Raw genomic sequence first — 21,306 nt, 5'->3', positions numbered from 1 at the left:
CCTGACTTTGCAGGTACGTATACATTTCAAAGGTGCTAGTAATCTTCTGGTACTATGCCCAAATAGCCTGCTTGTGACGAAAGCTAATGCATAGCTGCTGAGTTCAACCCAATTCTCATTCAAATGCCCACATACGCACACTGACTCAACTAGTCTAATCCATTCATCCGAACTCCAGTGCTTCTGCTTTTCTACGACGCAGAGATGAATAAAACTAAAGGTCAAAAATTAAAGAAGGAAAAAAAGAATGAAATTAAATAAAAAAAGATAAAGGAGAGAAAAAAAAGGACAGACAGAAGAAAAGGAGAGAACTGAAGAAGGACAAGTCTAATAAGGCAGAAAGGTTTAGGAGATAGGGAAAGGCAGAAAAGAACAGAGAAAAGCAAAGGCAATTAAACAGGAGGATAGGGTTATAGGAAAATAGAAAGAAATGTGAAATGAGGATGAGATAGACAGATAAAGGTGAGTGGTATGCATGGTCCAGGTATTCCATTAAAACAACATAGACTAGGGTATGAAGGTGGTGCTTAAATCTGATTCAGTCCAAGTCTAAAGCAATTTAATCAGACATGGTCAAGTCAAAAGACGAGTCTCAATAATTCAACTCACTGTTCCAAAAGGCTGAACATTCCTGTGTAATACAACTGTGAGAGTAAAGCACACACTTCAAAAGTAATTGGTTTTGGACTACTGGGAATATTTTAAATGCAATTCTGTTCATTATTATACATACTTGGAAAGTAAGTTAGCAGTCAGCTGATACTTTAAATAATTCAGTCACTTCTTGGTTCCAGCTTTTTCTTGGTCAGCTGTTGTGACAGACTCGATAATGTAAGTCTTGCATCTGTCACTGTGCCATGTGGCATGTGAGAAATTGTATCGGAAAGCACAGCTGCAGTCTGTTTTCAGTCTCCCCGAATTCAAAATAGTCATCCCAGTCAAGTAATACTGTAATTGAAAACTAATTATATTTTACAATTATGAAGCCTAGAAATAATTATTTTCACTATATCAGCCTCTGAACACTTAATATGTTTATACGATGATCTGCCTTTGTCCACTGTTTAAGTAGAATTTTGGACCATTTATTTTAAATGGATCACTGCCTTCCATTAAAACAATCCATAAAGAAGTCCCTTCCAAACATAATGAGCACAGTGTGCTAATAAAGCAAGTGATAATTTCTAGAATAGTGTTTTTAAATGAGTATCTGGGGTTAGTGGTAAAATTAGTTCCATCAGCACCAACAATAGTTATACCTCTTTAAACCACTAACAGGGGCTTATAAAGAATCAAATACACTCCTTTTCTAGGAACAAAGTGTTTAGACATTACAGCTTGATTTTGACTTAAATCTGCTTTCATACTTATAAGGTTAAAAGCAAACTGAAGCATTTTAATCTATGAATCCTTTGAAGTGTGATGAAAGGAGATACAATCACACTTAGAAGAAGTCAAAAGAGGACAGTATACTACATCAAGCAGCAGCAAACATTTACAAGAACTCAATTTCCCTTTGAGACGAGCTAATGCTAAATAGAACAAATCTGTTTTAATAACAAACATACGACTTGCAAATTCATAGCATGTTGCAAAAATTCTCCAATTAATTTACTCAATGGTTTCCATGTTGAAGCACAAATTATTGCATCACCAAATATTGTGATTTAAACATATTTCTAAAACTCATCTTTGTACTTCAGATATTGTTTAAAAAAATTGCCTGACATATTATTTGTGGAATTTGGTATTAACCCATCAGTTGTGATTGTGCAGTCACTGAACCCTGTGCATTGGTACTCCATGGGTGTTAAATTTATTTTGTAATTTCATACATTACTATTTTGTTTATATTATTAGCAATCCTCCTTTATAATTTGCTCCTTGCCACACTGTTTGCAGAGTATAAATAAAAAGTTTGTGATTAAACAACATCTCCGAGCAGGGATATGGATAAGTAATTAAGAGCTCAAAGTCTTAGTTCTGGGGATGCCACATGGTGAGGGTCATGTCCAGATTGCATCTAGATGGACAGGATCTACATTATGGTTTGAGGAGCAGTTCTTCAGCTACTAGTAGGAAGTGGTTGAGGAAGACCTCGGTAATAACTCCCCTGCAGCACTCAGCAAGGAGATACCTTTTTAGTTACCACAACTGGATTCATTTCCTTTACTGAGAGCAGCATAAACCACAATGCATGGCCTTATTTGACCTTGCAAAAGAGCAAATGTATGGCATCCCATCAATTAAAAGTGATAGTACAGCATCCTCTTCAAATGTGGGTCCTCGCAGAAATTCATCTCCATCTTAATCTTGGGACGTGACAATCCATGATCTTAGTCAACAGGTCAACCATAGATCTAATCTCAGTGCAGTCTGATGTCAAACAAGGTGCATCACTGCACCAAAACTTCCCTCAAGTTTTTCCTTGCTACAATGTTGCATTTCACTGCCAATAATCTCCTGCTGGACTAGAGTTAATCTACACAGCAAACCTCGGAAACTATTCAACCCAAATCACCTCCAGTTACGTAGCTGCAGTGTACAGGTGAAGCTTGTAGATGTTCATGTTCAAAATTAGAGCTTCAAGTCATCACTGACTCATTCACTGAAGGATGAAAGAGAATGAACCTTGCACTTAACTTCCAAAAGCAAGGTCCTCTATTAACCTGCCCTCCCTGTACAACAGGGCATGTCCATGAAAAATGTGGTCAACTCTCCGCATCTCAGGACCCTCCTTTCAATGAAGTCAGACATTGATGATGAGATTCACCATTTCCTTCAGTGCAACAGCACAACTTTCAGCCATCCAAGGAAAAGGTTGAAGATCCTCAAACCCAGCACAAAGCTCAGGGTCTATGAGGTAGCAATGATTCCTGGACCTGTGAGTGTCCTGAATCTGAGGTTTGAACTGCAAAGCACTGAGGAGACACCATTAATGTTGTCCCTGCAAAATCTTCCAAATAGAATGGCAGGAAAAAAAGAACCTAGTGTCCTCTCCCTGGCCAATATCCCCAACACTGAGGCCTTAACTACACTCAGTCATGCCACATTATTTGCATAGCTGTCACCAGACTCCCAAAATAAGACGTTTTTCTCTGAACTTTGTCATGTTAACCGATCACCCGCCAGATAGAGAAAACTAATAAAGGAAAAGCCGTTTGATCTTCTGCCAAGTTTGCATGTGTTCACTGAGATCTCATGGGTTTCCTCCTGATACTCCAGTTTCCTTCCACTTCCCAAAGACGTGTTGGTAGATGGGAGGTGGGTTAATTGGCCATGCCAAATTGCCCCTAAAGTGTAGGTGAGTGATAGAATATGGGGGGGGGGGGGGAAAGAGTGAATGGGAATGTGGGGAGAATAAAAAGTGAGATTAGTGTAAATGGGTGCTTGATGGTCAGCATGGATTCAGTGAGCCAAAAGACCTGCTTCCATGCTACATGACTATGATTCTCTACAGCGCCATTCAAGAACGTTCTCAAAACCTCCTTGAAAAAATGATGTCCCCACTGACTCACAGGTATCCCCAGCCATTCACCACTCAAAATGGAGAGGGAGTGTTCAAATAGCATTGAGAACCTCAAATCCATTCATCAACAGCATACAGAAAATAGGACATATAGAACCATAGAACAATACAGCACAATACAGGCCCTTCGGCCCACCATGTTGTGCCGACCTTTAAACCACGCCTAAGACTAACTAACCCTTTCCTCCCACATATCCCCTATTTTAAATTCCTCCATATGCTTATCTAACAATCTCTTGAACTTGACCAACATATCAGCCTCCACCACCCCAGGCAGAGCATTCCATGCACCATCCACCCTCTGGGTGAAAAACCTCCCTCTGATATCTCCCTTGAACTTCCCAATATGTTGTAACATTTTTAATTAACATCCCTTTGTCAAACCCAAATAGCCAAGTTCCCAATGCTACAAACAAATACAAATAGAAGGTCTATGCTGATAATTCAGTCATTATTTTTCTACCAGAAATTTGGAATTGTATAATATCCTGTTTCAATATCACCTTGAGACTTGGGGAAAAAGTTTGCTTTAAAAAGGTTTCTTTGCAGCAACTTGAGATGTTTTAGAATGTAAAAATGTAAAAGAAAATTATAAATGCAATTTTTTAATCATTTGAAATGAGCAATGTAAATAATTCAGCAAAACAGAAATATAGAGTTATAAAAATGAATTATCATGTAATCTGAATTCAGATTAAATTGTACCGTGCATATTTCAGAAATTTCAAGTGATTGCAGTTGCTTGGTTCTGCCTGATTGCCTCTCCTTTCCCTTAAGGTTCCAGGTGCAAATTATTTTACAAAATGTTGATCAAAATCTGCCCGACTACTTCTCCAATTACATATTAAGAACATAAGAAACAGGAGCAGGAGTAAGCCATTTGGCCCCTCAAGCCTGCTCTTCATTCAATATGACCATGGTTGATCTTCTACCTCAAAGACCATTTTCCCACCCTGTCTTCATGTCACTTGATTCCTTTAATGTTCAGAAATCTTCCGAAAACTTCTCCCTGCTTCAATCAGAGGTTCTCACCTGTTTTAAGAAGACCATTATCATCCCGGTACCTAAGAAAAACAAGGTAACGTGTCTTAATGACTATTGTCCAGTGGCTCTGACATCAGCCATCATGAAGTGCTTTGAGAGACTGGTCATGGCACTCCAACCTGCCAGACAACCTCAACCCACTGCAATTCACCTACCACCAAAACACGTCTATGGCAGACACCATCTCTCTGGCCCTACACTCATCTCTGGAGCATCTGGACAGTAAAGACAACTACTGCTAATTAACTTCAGCTCCGCATTCAAATACTACAATTCCAAGCAAACTCCTCACCAAACTCCTAGATCTGGGACTCAACACCTCCCTTTACAACTGGATCCTTCACTTCCTGACCAACAGACTGCAATTAGTAAGGATAGGCAACAACACCTCCGCCACGATTAGTCTCAACACTGGTGCCCTACAAAGCTGCATCCTCAGCCCCCTACTTTACTCCCTACACACTCATGACTGTGTGGCCAGATTCTGCTCTAACTCCATCTACAAGTTTGCAGATGATACCACCATAGTGAGCCGTGTCTCAAACAACAGTGAACTGGAGTACAGGAAGGAGTTAGAGAGCTTAGTGACATGGTGTCATGACAACAACCTTTCCCTCAATGTCAGCAAAACAGAAGAGCTGGTCATTGACTTCAGGAAAGGGGGCCATGTATATGCATCTGTCTACATCAACTGGTGCTGAGGTCGAGAGGGTTGAGAGCTTCAAGTTTCTAGGAGTGAACATCACTAATAGCCTGTCCTGGTCCAACCACGTAGATGCCACAGGTAAGAAAGCTCACTAGCACCTCTACTTCCTCAGGAGGCTAAAGAAATCTGGCATGTTCCCTTTGACCCTCACCAATTTTTAAAATTGATGCATCATAGAAAGCATCCTATCTGGATGCATCACGGCGTGGTACACTAACTGTTGTGTCCATGATTGCAAAAAACTGCGGAGAGTTGTGGACACAGCCCAGTACATCACAGAAACCAGCCTCCCCTCTATGGACTCAGTCCATACTTCTCGCTCTCTCGGTAAAGCAGCCAACATAATCAAAGACCTCACCCACCCCAGATATTCTCTCTTCTTCCCCCCTCCCATCAGGATACAAAAGCCTGAAAACACGTACTACCAGGATCAAGGACAGCTTCTATCCTGCTGTATAAGACTATTGAACGGTTCCATGGTACAATAAGATGGACTCTTGACCTCACAAACTACCTTGTTATGACCTTGCACCTTATTGTCTAGCTGCATTGCACTCTCTCTCTGTAACAGTAACACTTTGTTCTGCATTCTGTTATTGTTTTACCTTGTACTACCTCAATGCACTGTTGTAATGAATTGATCTGTATGAATGGTATGCAAGACAGGTTTTTCACTGTACCTCGGTACATGTGACAATAATAAACCAACTTATTTACCAAAACAATGGCTAAATGTCTACAATGTTCAGGGAGAGAGAAATCACAAAGATTCATCTACAAGTGTCACATGCAACATCTTATTTTGAGATTGTGACCTCTAATTCTAGAATCCTTAGCCAGAAGGTGCGTCCTCCTGGCATCTATCCTGTCATATTTAATGTGCCAGGTTTATATGGTGAATGACATGGTGGTACAGAAAGTTTCAGGTCCAATGGCCAGTTTTGCTGAGATCACTAATGTTTGCTCTGGCACCCTTAATATAAATGTTGAAACTATTGGCTTTGGAAGGAGAAACCTCATGCTTCTCTGATCAATGTTTTACAGCTGTTACTGTAAGTAAATACATTTGCAACATAGAGGAGAACACAATTAAATTAGTAATCATAGAGAGAAACAGCATGGGAACAAGTCCTTCAGAGTGTGTACCAATCATCAACCTCCTATTTATAATCATCTTACATTAATCCCACTTTTTTCTCCCCACATTTTCTACCATTCACTTACACATTAGGGCCAATTAACCTACCAGCCCACATATCTTTGGATGTAGGAAGAAGTAAGAGCACGCTGAAGAAACCCACATGGTCATAGAGAGGATGTGGAAGCTCCACATAGACAGCACCGGAGGATGAGATTGAACCCAGATCTCTGGAATGCGAGACAGCAGCTCTACTAGCTATGCCAATGTGCCACCAAAGAGTGAAGCTCCTTTAGAGGCTAGCTTGATGTTATCCAAGTACGGATATCACCAAGCTGACAGACACCAATGCAGCTGAACCTGTGATCACAGTGGAGGACGTAAGATCAGTCTTCCGGAGAGTGAACACAAGGAAAGCACCTGGCCCAGATGGTGTCCCAGGCCGTGTGCTCAGATCTTGTGCTGATCAACTGGCAGAAGTATTTGCAGACATATTCAACCTCTCCCTGCTTCAATCTCAAGTTCCCTCCTGTTTTAAGACAACTATCATCCCAGTACCAAAGAAAAGCAAGGTAACATGCCTCAATGACTACCAACTAGTAGCTCTGACTTCCACCATCATGAAGTGCTTTGAGAGGTTGGTCATGGCATGCATCAGCTCCAGCCTACCAGACAACCTGGACCCATTGCAATTCGCCTATTGCCAAAACAGGTCTACAGCAGATGCCATCTCCCTGGCCCTACACTCAGCTCTGGAGCATCTGGACAGTAAAGACACCTACATTAGACTATTGTTTATTGACTACAGCTCTGCCTTCAATACAATAATCCCAAGCTAGCTCATCACCAAACTCCGAGACCTAGGACTCAATACCTCCCTCTGTAACTGGATCCTTGACTTTCTAACAAACAGACCACAATCAGTGAGGATAGGCAGCAATACCTCTGGCACGATTATTCTCAACTCTAGTGCCCCACGAGGCTATGTCCTCAGCCCTCTACTCTACTGCCTATACACTCATGACTGTATGGCCAGACTCTGCTCTAACTCCATCTACAAGTTTGCAGATGATACCACCATTGTAGGTCGTATCTCAAACAGCAATGAGTCAGAGAACAGGAAGGAGATGGAGAGCTTAGTGGAACGGTGTCATGACAACAACCTTTCCCTCAAGGTCAACAAAAGAGCTGGTCATTGCCTTCAGGAGAGGGGGCGGTGTATATGCACCTGTCTACATCAATGGTGCTGAGGTCGAGAGGTTTGAGCGCTTCAAGTCCCTCGGAGTGAACATCACCAACAGCCTGTCCTGGTCTAATCACTTAGATTCCATAGCCAAGAAAGCTCACCAGCACCTCTACTTCCTCAGGAGGCTATTTGGTTTGTCCCCTTTGACTCTCACCAACTTTTACCGATGCACCATAGAAAGCATCCTATCTGGATATATCACGGCGTGGTATGGCAACTGCTCTGCCCAGGACCACAGGAAACTGCAGAGAGTTGTAGACACAGCCCAGTGCATCACGGATACCAGCCTCCCCTCCTTGGTCTCTGTCTTTACCTCTCGTTGTCTTGGTGAAGCAGCCAGCATAATCAAAGACCCCACCCACCCACCCAGGATATTCTCTCTTCTCTCCTCTTCCATCAAGTAGAAGATACAGGAGCCTGAGGGCACATACCACCAGACTTAAGGATGGCTTCTACCCCACTGTGATAAGACTATTGAATGGTTCCCTCATACAATGAGATGGACTATGACCTCACCATCTACCTTGTTGTGACCTTGCACCTTATTGCACTGCACTTTCTCTGTAGCTGCGACATTTTACTCTGTACTGTTACTGTTTTTACCTATACTACATCAATGCACTCTGTACTAACTCAATGTAACTGCACTGTGTAATGAATTGACCTGTACGATTGGTTTGTAAGACAAGCTTTTCACTGTACCTCAGTACAAGTGACAATAATAAACCAATACTAATAATAATCTCTTGATTGCATCAGAGTGGTCATTACTCAGAACCAAAAACCTGCCTATGTCTAACACTTTTCACATCCCTACAATGTCCCAATTTCAGAACCAATGAAGCATTTTTGAAATGTAATCATTGTTGTAACATGGGAACATAGGGCAGCCAATCTGCACACAGAAAGGCTGCATATTCTGCAGTTAGGGAACAGCAAGGTCATTATTCGGAACTTGACTGATTGAAAGATAAAGAGACTGACAGAGCTCTGCCGATCTTCTTCAAACTGTACCCACTGGAGCTTTTACATCTAAATAAGAGGGCAGAGTCTTTGTTTAATGTGTTTGAAAGGTAGGACAATCTAACAATAGAATTTTCCCTCAGCTTTGAATTGTCGGCCAGAGTTTATGTTGAAAATTTAGGTATAGGGTTTGAACAAACTCTTCTGCCTTGCAGGCAAGATTGCTGCCACTGAGACAAGAATGATACCAGGCATTCATCAGAAAAATTATTTGAGGAGAGCAGAACTGTTTGCTGAAGGAATGTGGTCTAAAAGAAAGAAAACAATTATCCAGAAAAGCCAATATATTTTAAAAGATTTCTTTTTATAGAAGAATCACAAATCCATGTAGCCCAAGTTGAGATCTTAGAGACAGTGTCTTAAATGTTGAACATATTCTTCAGTTTTGCTTGACTGGTTCACAAAATGAGATTGCCTGAAGGAGTACAAATACTCAAGTCACAAAGGCTGAAATAACATTAGAGTGTAGAGAACTGAGAGCTAACTCCAATCAAATCTAATGACCCTGCCAAGCTCTTAGATTACGGTCTGCCAACTTGAATTAAGGACAAGGAGATGCCACAGAGGGAGCCATTAAGTTAACAGGACATCACTTTGTGGAAAAACAATAGGAAAATGAAGTCACGGGCATATGCTTTGGCTGCCAGCTCAGCTCAAACTTTTATGCAACAGACCAGGCCTCAGATCTGCTCAGTGTGATGCTCAGTATCCTGTTTCTTCAGTTAAACCCCCTGCTGATTAGTGACCTTTGTTGCCCAGCTCTGGCAAGAAACTCCCTCCTCAACACAAGATCTATCCCATCCTCTCTATGTCAATTCTTTCAAACATACCCGAGTACAGCTTTGCTGAAATGAACGGGATGGCCTTCTGTCACCAGAGTTTAAAATGGATTTCATCATCAGCTTGCACAATTCATTAGAAAAAAAAGAGTGGATATTACTGCTTGCATGAACACATGCACACAAAGCCTGCGCCCCGGAACCACACATCATTTACAATGATGGTTTTAATCCAATTAAACAAAGTAGGTGATCTCCACTAAAATAGATTGTGAAAATAAGGCTCACCAACAAATCCCTTAATCTCATTCCATTCATATTTTTGCTGTACACTAATAGTATGGAAAGAGTAATACAAAGCACTGGCAAAAAAAACCTGACTGTCTTGCACTGTTGATCTTTGTTCTATATTTTCACTATATTGTATTCTAATACATCACTACATTAGTGGCGTCTTTATAATTTTCTTGTCCGTCCAGGAGAACTTTTTCCCGGTTTGTAAGAGCAATCCAAAGGATAAAGCTCATCACACTAACAACAAATAACATATGCATATAAACATTCAAAAGCTAATAAGGGGTTAAATTGGCACTTGAGGTAAACATGCAAAGAGGCAGAAATTGAGTAACTACGCAACAGATTGAAACTCATTCGATTGTAGTGGCCAACAAATCACTGTTACTAATGTAAATGGTGCAAAATCTCTCATCTTTGATGTCAGACTTCACACTGAATAGGTGTAAGCTGCCTAATGAAAACCTCCTGTCACCCTCTGTCACAAATCAAGAGCCATAGTGTGCAGAAATGTTTAACGTTACTTGACACAGGATGTAGAATGGGGCAGAGACCATGCAAAAATGCAGTCACAGCAACTCCTTTCAAAACTACTCATGATATAAATACAGCTTTGGAAATAGAAATTCCAAGCTCATTCCAGATTAATGAAGAGATTTGGCTGTCGGTCTCAATTCAGGAAAGCTGTGTTAGTGTTGCCACCAACATTGCTGTGTATTCTGCTGTAGGACAAGCTGTAGTATAAATGTGTTTCTAATAATTGCAGTGAATATGTAATTAACATAGGGAGGGACTGAGCTAGACATATGCAAGTCATTTATAAACAGCTAACATATGTTTGATATTTTCCCCATTTAACAGCATAGTTCCTCAGCTCCCTTTAACGGGGGGGGGGGGCGCGGGGGGGGGTAGTGCCTCTAGGCTACAACTGTCTCTAACATTGGCTATAAATTTATTAGAAGAAACTCACAGACTGCTGCATCATCCCATTGTACTGTCTGCTGGACTTAAATACATTTTATACTTTCAACCCTCTAGCATTGTACAAACTGAATATGATATTCCCCATAGGGCTTATATAGAAGGTTGTCTAAGTCAATTCATGGACTGCATTGTATTAAATTACCCACACAATGCATTCAAGGCATTTTGATTCCCAGCTAATGTCAGCAGGAAATTCAGATCAGGCGCATACATCGGCCGGGTGGAGATCTCTCACTTTACAGGTCCAAATAACTCTCGAGGTCAACCAGCAGGAGACTTTACTCTGAATTCCAATCAAAGTCAATGGTTTACATCATTTCTATTGGATCAGTGGCTTAATCTTTGTGGCAAATGTATAAGATTTACAAAAATAGTAGAAATAAATAATGTTATGTTTCACACACTGCATTTTTAATTACTCCCCCCCCCCCAAATAAACGCAGTGGATTACTAATATCACATTGATTGTGGTCTAATAACACAATGTACAATAATACTTAGCAGCAGTCAATGCAAACTAAATTATTGAAAAAATTAGCATCAACATGAATTGGAACAATGCTTAGAAATTAGATTACATTGACTTGTAGCCTAAAGAGAGGTATTTGACAGTTAGGAAAGGCCAATACATATTATTCTAATACGAACCTACTTCATAATTCATGCAGTGATCCCAAATCTCTGTTCCGCTATTAACCACAGTTCTTTTACTTTATTCTTTATTGTGTGCATAAGTTTGTGTAGCATCACCAGAAAATAAAATGATGGGAGAAACATTGAAACAAACATTCTGCTGAATCATACAAAAAGGTACAGGAGCTCTACTTGGTTACTGCTGGTGTGTTTATTAACCCACTTAAATATTTACTGACAATCAAATTGACAACATGATGATGGCTAGCCACATGTATAGAGCAAAACATAATGCATCATTGATTTTTAACTGCTTTGGAACCACTGTTTTAATATCACCATTTTGTGTTCAAGTTATCTGGATGCCAGGACATATGAACATTTAGTCTTAGATTGCTGCCTTATTTTTGTTTGGAATCTGAATAATTTTTCAGCATAGAAAAGGAATTATCAAATATGGGCTCCTTTGCGAATTGAATTCCCAACTCCATCCACATCACACACCTGAATAGAGTGCATATGTCATTTCCCCACAAGAGATGCAGGTACATCATTACTCATGCATCAATTACTTTGATTAAGTAGCACACTTCTGTTTCACAGTGACGATCCACACTGCCTGACCATTCCTTTTGGGTTTTTTTTAAAGTCATATAAAACAAATACCAAAATATTCAATTCTCACAGATGCAGAAAATGGGGGGAAAAAAAAATCAGACCACTGGTCACAACAGAAAACTAAATTTACTGTTAATTTAAAACAGTGCAAAATTAGGTAGTACGTCAAGTATTTCACTCTGAAAAGCACAGTGAAAATGGCAAAATAAACAAATGCTCATCCATTGCTAACAGCGACCCAGCAAAAATACTTGGGAATGACATGGAACAGGCATGTCTGCACATCAACTACAGTCAGCCTTCCAGTACACAAGAGATAGGTGATAGACTGAGATTTCCAAAATGAAACAGAGGCTCTCACACTCTCACTCACTAGGTTCAGAAAAAGAATACCATTAATTTATTTTTAGTAGAGGGCATTATTAAGATTTGTTTGTCAAAGATGCTCATTTTCTAAAACTGCTTTTAGATTTATGCTTTTCTATGGGGAAAGTATGGGAAGTAGTTCAGGAATCTTAAATTTAACTGGCATTGAATCATTTATTGTGATTGTAACAGTGGAAATCTGATTTTGTTCAAAATGTCACAGTAACATATTTTCAAGTGTAACATGTCTTTTACTGATATTTAAAAACAAACACACTCACATTGAAAGCAAACCATGAACAGATCACCTCATTCTTTAGTGGGCAAGTGCATCACTCATATGTTGCTGAACCCACACAGACCAGTGCATTGATTTCCCCTAGATGATATTGAATACAACATACGTTGGTATTACTGGACCAGGTATAGGAAAAATAACCAAGCATCTCAATCTTAGTTCCCTGAATAACCTCTGTTTCACACCTGAAAAGAAGTGACCAGGGTAAAATACAGTAGAAAAAGAAGTGTCTGTTAAATTGTAAACTGCCTCAAATCAGAGCCAGTAGGGGCTAATCTTATCAATAATTGAGAGGCTAATTATAGCTAGCTTGTAACTTTGTCACTTGTATGTCATTTGGTCAACTTGCCATGTGGTAATACCTATCAAATCCTTCATTCAACACTGAAGGATAATATTTCATTACAGTTTTGGAGAAATATTTAACAGTTATGTCAATATTCATCCAAATCTTTGACAGACTGGCTAATAAATAAACTTGGAAGAAAACCCATAAGGAGTAAGAATGATCGACAACGAGAGCCGTATGCTTTGATCTTATGTACTTATGCCAGTTACAGTCTATAACATAATCACAGTGATATGTTTCAAGTGAGCTCCAGCAGCCTGCACTCTCAACCAGACATAATCTATTTAACCATTTGTCTGTCAACACCGGAGTCTTTGGTTTGTTATAACTAGTGCATAAACTTCAACAAGTTTATGTTTTTATCATTAATCACAGATTTGTCTTTCCTTGTTTCCTTAGAATTTTGATGAAATCAAATATTATGAAAGTCGCTTTCAAATATTATATATAAATAAATCAAGGCCATTGTTCACACCATCCTCTAGGAATCAGAATGCTTCCCATATTTTACATAATCCAGTGTCTCAAGGTCAACATGGATCCTCTCCAATCTCAACTCAGTGGCCATAACCAGCTCTTGAAACCATTTAACAAACCAGCAGTTATAACAAATATGATCAAAAGAATAGAAAGTTGCAATTTATCTTCAAAGTCATTCCCAATAAATTAAGGAAACATTTATAAAACTCTTCATACTTTCAGGACAGCACATTTTGTTTCAGTGAATGGTGAATTAATTTTGAAATCTAAACTACTTTTTCTGTAGTCAAAATAAGGCAGAGAAAGTGTATACACAGCAACGTTAAACATCAGGACAATAAATAATCAAGTAATCCTGTTGTAATACTATGGGCAAAGCTAACTGTTGGCCAAGGCGCCACAAGTCAGCTGGTCATTTTTGGAATAACGTCATTGGTTCTTTCCCATACACCTGAACAGCTCCCCAGTTTAGCGGCTAATAGACTGGTGATGGCACTGAAGCGGCAACTAAGTGGTTTGATCTCACATTTTTCTCACAAGTGAAACATGTACAGCACAATTGCTTTTGAAATCTTCATTGGAAAAGAGACTTTTTAAAAAAAAAATGGGGTACAATTAAGGGTACTAATGAATGAATAAATGCTGACCATAGATAGCAGCAAGCCTCCCGAGTTGCATCTATCTGCAACTGAGAAATAACATCCCCTGTATTAGCCCTGCACGTCATTTCAATAGAAAACAGTTAGTGGAAATGAATGGAACCCGTTTTATCTGAGTGAGCTCGACGGCGCTTACCTCCCACGAACTGGATGCCTCCAGCCACCCTGCCCACGGTCCGAGAGATGAGTTCGGAGACGCAGCAGCCCATGATGGCAGTGAGCGCCACCAGCAGGAGCAGACCGCAGCCCACGCCGGTCACCACCGAGCAGATCTTCCAAGCCAGGCTGGGGATGCCCAGGAAAGAAGCGTACCTGCCGCACTGCTCCACCATCACCACCGACTGCGGCTGGCCGTCCTGGCGCACCGGGTAAGTGCAGCGGCGGAAGACACCGAAACTGACCGGCTTGTCGAGCTGGGAGCCCAGTAGCCAGTAAGGCATGAAGAACCCCGTGCAGGAGGCAGCGGCACACATCAGCGACAGCGCGGCCCACAGCACCCCGGCACAAGTTAGACTTGAAGACATCCTCCCGTTCCTTGTCCCGAACAGTCTCAACACTATCCTCTGCTGTTTTTTGTTTCTCTTAAAAAAAAATCTTTTGATTCTCCTTGTTAATTATTCCAATGAACTTCTGCAAAGCAGTTCGCCAGTCGTTCTCCCTTCTGGCAACCCCTGTGGGCAGCAGAATAAAATAGTTACGAGCACTTTTATTTTAAATCCTTCAAGAGTTCAAAATAAAACGTCTTCCTTTGAGCACTTCTCCCGGGATTGTCCAGTTGCAGGGTTGGGTTGCGAGGGGCGGGAGGAGTCCCAGCCCTCTTTCCCCCACCACCCACCCCGACTCTTATGAAAGCCGAGTTTGACAATAACCTTAAACAGCGGGGAATTGTTTAAGCGGGGCGATGGCGGAAATTTAACCAAGTTTATCGCCAACAGAAGGCGAAACGCCGCCCTTTACCGATTATTAGACCAGTAACACTTCCCCCCACCCCCCAACTCTCGTCTCCTCAATTATTTTGGATGTAGCGACCCGTTGTTTTGTTTCACGCTAGCTTTGTGTTTTCAATTTCATTCTAGGATACAAGTTAAGAAAAAGATTTAACAACGTCACCGCCACTCGATCTGTAATTATTTTAGGCATTTTTTAATTTGGTTTGCCAAACTTTTAGTTAGGAGTACTGTGGATTAAAGTTAAATTTTATTTTTAACGTGAACTAACTTCAGATTTGTTACTTACATCTTCTGCGCTGACACTTTCAACCTGCCTGCAATTGGGAGCTGTTTCATTTAAATGAGAGAGGTTCGCTCAGTTCTGAGTCCAATATTCAGGCTTTCTGCTGATTCCAGATGCCGAAGAGAAGGCGCTGTGTTCAGCACCGCCCGGTTATTTCCCCCCGTCCCGTGGTTCAACGCAAGGCTCGTTGCAGCCGCGGTGCTCACAAGAGAGTCTCAGGAGCCGAAGCAGGCAGAAAGAGAGAGCTGGGAATAGTTCCTGTCAGCTCACTCCAGTGCTGGGAATTCCACTGAAACTCCGAGAGGATAAACCCCGCCTCCAGCTCCCCGCCCATCACGTTCCCTGTAAGCGCATGCAATAAATGAATGTATTTCGTTCAGATTTTAAAAATGAAATATCAGATCCCGCGCATACGTGGGCAGATCGTACACATAACACCATCCCAGAAGAGGAAACCTAATGAAACTGCAGCCCGAGTCATAACTGTCAATATCATTTCCATCCCTATTCTCTTAACAGCTGTGTAGCGCAAAACAGGCCATTCGGTCCATCACATCAATACCGGCGAACGTTTTGGCTGAATCTTTCACTTGTTGTAGTAAAATATTCTAATTGTACATTTATTACGCAGCGAAGGAGTCAATACACTTGTGTGGTGAATGCACATTTAACATTTGTTGTCCATTGAGTTTTTTGTAAACTTTCGTGTTCTGAATGAATGTTTGTGCGGTTATTGCGCCTTGAATGATTTCTTTTATGAACAACTTGTTTGGGCATTAATCTTTGACTGCAGTGTAGTGAATCAGTCCCTAACTATTCACTGTTCCCAGGCAAACTTGAGATACCTATTTGATTACCTAAATACAACCTGGTTTCCTCACCGTTGTCTCTGCTCTGTTTGTACTGCAGGGTGCACCTGACAAAGGGCCCTGTATGCTAGGACAATGTCTGCCCACGGGCCTTCTTCACGGTTGACGAGTGAATCTGTACAGTCCACCGGAACTAAAAGAGCATTGCTGACCTGTGCTAATGGACAGGTGTTTCAACCCAGCCATAGGCTACAAAACAAATGATCCAACTCTTGTCTTTGAGGGTGTCAGCTGAAAGGGTGAAAGTTGCTGTTACCAGAGTATTCGACTCCCCTTTTGAGGGATCATGTTGAGCGCACTCAACAAAACAGCAAATAACACGAAATATATAGTAAAACTCCAATTATCCTTGGGACTCTGGTGCTGGACTAGCATATTTTCTGGACTATTGGATGTTATTCCTATTAATATCAAACACAGTTTTATTTCATTTTTTTTTACAAGTTACGTAGTAGTAATAATAAGTTTTCCACTGAACTTGGTGAGTTTAAAGGGAATGGGAAATATACAAGTACTCCAGACCCGAGCTCTGGTTGCAAACCTACCTACCTGACTCCTGGTGTTCCAGATCCCAGCCTCAGATAATGATTGAGCCAGACGCCGGATTGTCAGGCTTTCCCAACAAACAGATGCTAGGTTCTCAAAGTTTTACTGCAATACATACCTCAACATGAATGATAGAGATATAGGGAGCTATGTGGGAGGGAAAGGTTAGATAGATGTTAGAGCAGGATAAAATGTTGGCACAACATTGTGGGCCAAAGGGCCTGTACTATGCTGTAGCGTTCCATATTCTATGTTCTAACAAAGATATACTAGAAGGGATGCAGTATAGATTCATCAGAACAATATGGGGCTTTGGGTGAGTCAAAGTCGAGTTTAATTTTCACATGCACAAGTACATGTGTGCACAGGTGTAGTGGAAAAACTTACTTGCAGCAGCATCTCAGGCAAATCAGATACACAACATTCACAAGAAAACCATAAATTAAACATAAATCATACAGAATTTTACAAGAAAGAACTCAATTAGAACAAAAAAAAGTCCATTGTAGTGCAAAGTGGTCATAATGTTGCTATACTGAGGCAGTGATTAGGGTTGTTCAGGTTAGGTCAAGAGCTGAATGGTTGAAGGGAAGTAGCTGTTCTTGAAGCTGGTGGTGTGGGACTTCAGGCTTCTGTACCTCCTGCCTGATGGTAGCTGCGAGAAGATGGCATAGCCCAGATGGTGGGCATCTTTGATGATAGATGTTGCCTTCTTGAAGCAGCCCCTCATATAGATACTACTGATGGTGGGGAGGGATATGCCCTTGATGTATTGGGCTGAGTTCTCTACCCTCTGTAGCTTGTTACGTTCCTGCACATTCGGGTGAGGATGGTAAGGTGGGAATAAAATTATGAAGACTGTATAAACACCTTCTGTTCTCTTTAGTATAGAAGGTGGATGGATGTTCTAATCAAGAGGTTAAATGTTTTAAGTAATCAGGTACAAAGAAACATTTCCCTCTGGTGGGAAAATCAATACCCAAACACCTCACCTTAAAACTAGAATTAAGTCAATTAGGAAAGAAGCCCTTATTCACATAAAGAGAAGTAGAAAAAAAGTCCTTGGATGCTGAAACAATGAGTGATTTTCTCTGGAGCGGCGGAGGCTAAGGGGTGATCTGTTGGAAGTGTATAAAATTACGAGGGACATAGATAGGGTGGACAAGCAATATCTTTTTCCCATTATTGAGTGATCCAATACCAGAGGGCATGCATTTAAGGTGAGAGGGGGTAGGTTCAGAACAGACATGAAGGGTACGTTTTTTTACTGAGAGAGTGGTGGATGCCTGGAATGTGTTGCCTGGTGGGTTGGTGGAGGCAAATTCATTGGGGACTTTTAAGAGGGGCTTGGATGGGTACATGAATGAGAGGAAAATGGAGGGATATGGGCATTTACGTAGGAGGGATTAGCTATGTCGGCACAACATTGTGGGCCAAAGGGCCTGTTCTGTGCTGTACTGTTCTCTGTTTAAACTGAAATTGATAGATTATTGTTATATATTATATGACATTATATCAAGTGATGTTGAGGTAAGGCAGATAGAAGTTCATCTTGTTTCAGCCATGCTCTAACCAAGTGACAGAGCAAGGACAACTGGCTGAATGCTCCTTTCTTTCTGCTCATATGTGTCAGAGGATGAAGGTTAGTTTCACCATTGTGTCATCTATTGACAAATATCCTAGACTGTCACCCTCCCTCCCTCTCCTCCCCTCTCCCCTCCCCAATGTTCCTGAGCAGTTCAACAATAACCTTTAGAAGATTCATTGTCAAAATGGCAAAATAACAATTCTTTGCATAAGAGTCATGCATGTGCAGCACAGCTAAAGTTTGATTGTGCTGATGACAAATCCAATTTGTGCTATTAAATAGGGAACAACCAAAACAAGTCCATTAACATCAATGGGGTGTGAAAATCATCTGTTGATATTCAACATTTTCATTCACTAATTTTGTTTCCTCTTCTTATGAAGGCATTTACTACTTCCTGTGTTATAATCTCCTGTGCCCCAAGGCACTGTTTGATAGTTACTTGATGGTTCATTTTTCATTTAGAATTCCAGACAATTGTCAGGAGGTTATTCAGCTGTGAAGACATTGCAACCAAATGCAGTGAATTCTACCCAGTTATTTTCTATGTGTGAGCTGGCCAGTGAGTGTTAGGGTCTTACACTTAAGATTCGGTCCCGAGATCTGCAAATGTCAATGAATGATTTGATTACCAGCGTGTGTCCTAACACTTGTTTATAGCCAAGGAAGCAATGGTTACTGGGTGGAAAATCGACTAGACCACTGCTTATTTTTTATTCCAAAATAAACGTTATTCATCATAAAAAACTATATACAACAATAAAACAGTGCAAACCTTTACATTCGTGTATGGATCAATCATTAGTGTTACCTTTTTATAAAGAACCACAGCACTGATGCCACTCATGTGGCTCCCTGGGGTGATACCCCAATCCCATATTTACAATATTTAAGGGGCTTCCTCGCCTGACCCCACCCCTCCCTCTCCTGTGGCAGAAGAACCCTAAACTGTAGTCCTTCCCACTAGACCACTGCTGTCTGACTTAGACAAGATCACACAGTACAGACTTCAAATCAAAACTGTCGATCCTTCTCCTTGCCCTCCTCCCCTTGCCACCACATTAAACTCACAGCCAACCCCTCCCCCCATCTCTGCAAAGTTCAGTTACTAGTGCAAGTGGTTTAGCCATTACAGAACTTGTTTCTATACTGTATAACTACAACTCTATCAATTCTTTTTTAGCATGACGTTCATTTTTATCTACCTCCTAACAGGAAGAATTGTTGGTACAAAATTTGTAAACTGGGGATAGATTGCAGCTATGGCACAAGTATAACTGGGAAAAAATTTGGGGTATGCATTCTAGCAGATTCATAGACACATAGCATCTTACAGCACAAGAGGAGGCAATTTGGCCCATGTTTGTGCCAATTCTTTGCAAGAACTATTGAATTAGTCCAACGCCTCATCTTTTTGTGCACTCCCTTGCAAAATGTTCCTTTTCAAATTCATACCCTTTGGAACATGGTTACTGAATCTGCATCCTTTGCCTTTCCAACCATCCATTCCAGATCAAATTGTGTAAAAACTAAAGAACTATCTTCCCACACCCAGTTGTTTGTCAAATATCCTAAACCAGTGTCCAAAATCTTCCATAATTTTGAATAATTAAGACTCCCCTTCAACCTCTTCACTCCAAGGAAAACAATCCCATCTTCTTTACCCCTCTCCATATAACTAAAGTGCTCATTCTTGGTAATATCTCATTAGTATTTTACACCTTCTCTAAAGCCTTGACATCCTCTTGAAGGTGGCATGCCCAGAAATAGATTCACTACTTTTGTCCAGTGATGTGAAAAAGCCTTCAATAGTTTTCTTTATTTTTGTAGTCTGTGAATTTGTTTATAAGATTAAGAAACCATTATTCTCTAAGAGCCTCCTCACTTGTCTGGCCACCTTTAGAGACCAATGTATGTGAACCTGCAAGTACTTGTCCAGGAATCCCTTTTAAAATTGTTCCATATACTTACTCTTCTTACTCAGCTTTCCAAAATGCATCGTTTTGCACTTCCCAGAATTAAATTACCTGCAAATACTTGTTCAAGAATCCCTTTGAATATTGTACCATATACTTCCTCTTTTTGCTTCACCTTCCAAAATCCACCACTTTGTGCTTCCCTGAATTAAGTTACATTTGCCATGTGTTTCAATACTCTGTCTTGAAGTCAACTGTTGAAGTCATCATTGGATTATAACAGCTTTCAAAAGAGATTTGGGTATATACTTGAAAAGGAAATCTGCATGTCGGTGGGGAACAAATCAGGGAATTGGGACAAATTGGACAGCTCCTTCAGTGAGGCCAAATAGACGTAAGTGCTGTTATGTGATACTTTGAGCATTATGCCAATCATGGTTTCTACTTCACAGTTAAGTGAGATCGCAAATCGCGTAAAAACAATTACAAATTGGCATAACATTTGACAAGTTCTGACAGTTTAGGTTCTGATCCTCTAAATCATTCTTTGTTGGTAAAGCAGGTAAGCATTGTCTCTGGTACCGATTTCAATTTTATAGACTGTACCAGTAAGAACACTTCACTCTGCTGTTTTACTTCATATTCATTCTTTGTTAAATTCTTTAAAATGTTTGTGAAAGCTCTAACAAAATACTAAAACATTTCAGGTCTGCACTTGAATCTCTTGTTTATGCTGTTTGTAAAGTTACATTTTGCACATTTTAGCTGATTTATTGTGAACGTTAAATGAATTCCTGAGCAGAAACTCTGTCAATGTTTTCTGAAATTGTTTAGTTTGTTTTACAGATTTTTCCCTACCTGAATCATTCACATACTTTGTTGTTGGCTGCTTTATCACAAGATAATGAATAATAATATAACAATGATATGATCACAATGATTATTGCATTTTTGGATTGAGATTAATTCATAAAATGCCATGGATCTGTTTTCCTTAGGAAGGAATGA

At 40.5% G+C, this 21,306-nt stretch overlaps 1 protein-coding gene across 1 annotated transcript in view; it reads right to left on the bottom strand.

Annotated features, from left to right (window-relative positions):
• Positions 1–15,996, bottom strand: part of LOC127575756 (LHFPL tetraspan subfamily member 6 protein) — a 136,722-nt gene extending 120,726 nt beyond the window's left edge. Inside the window, exons 1-2 of the mRNA XM_052025804.1 lie at positions 15,383–15,996; positions 14,283–14,817 (exon numbers count right to left, since the gene is read on the bottom strand). Of these exons, the coding sequence (XP_051881764.1) occupies positions 14,283–14,670 (388 nt within the window). The 5' untranslated portion in view covers positions 14,671–14,817; positions 15,383–15,996. The remainder of the gene's footprint in view (positions 1–14,282; positions 14,818–15,382) is intronic.
• Between the last annotated feature and the right edge of the window lie 5,310 nt (positions 15,997–21,306).

This window comes from Pristis pectinata, chromosome 11, assembly GCF_009764475.1.
Source record: "Pristis pectinata isolate sPriPec2 chromosome 11, sPriPec2.1.pri, whole genome shotgun sequence".
Classification (NCBI taxonomy): Eukaryota; Metazoa; Chordata; class Chondrichthyes; order Rhinopristiformes; family Pristidae; genus Pristis; species Pristis pectinata.
This window is presented reverse-complemented; position numbering and strand designations above follow the sequence as displayed.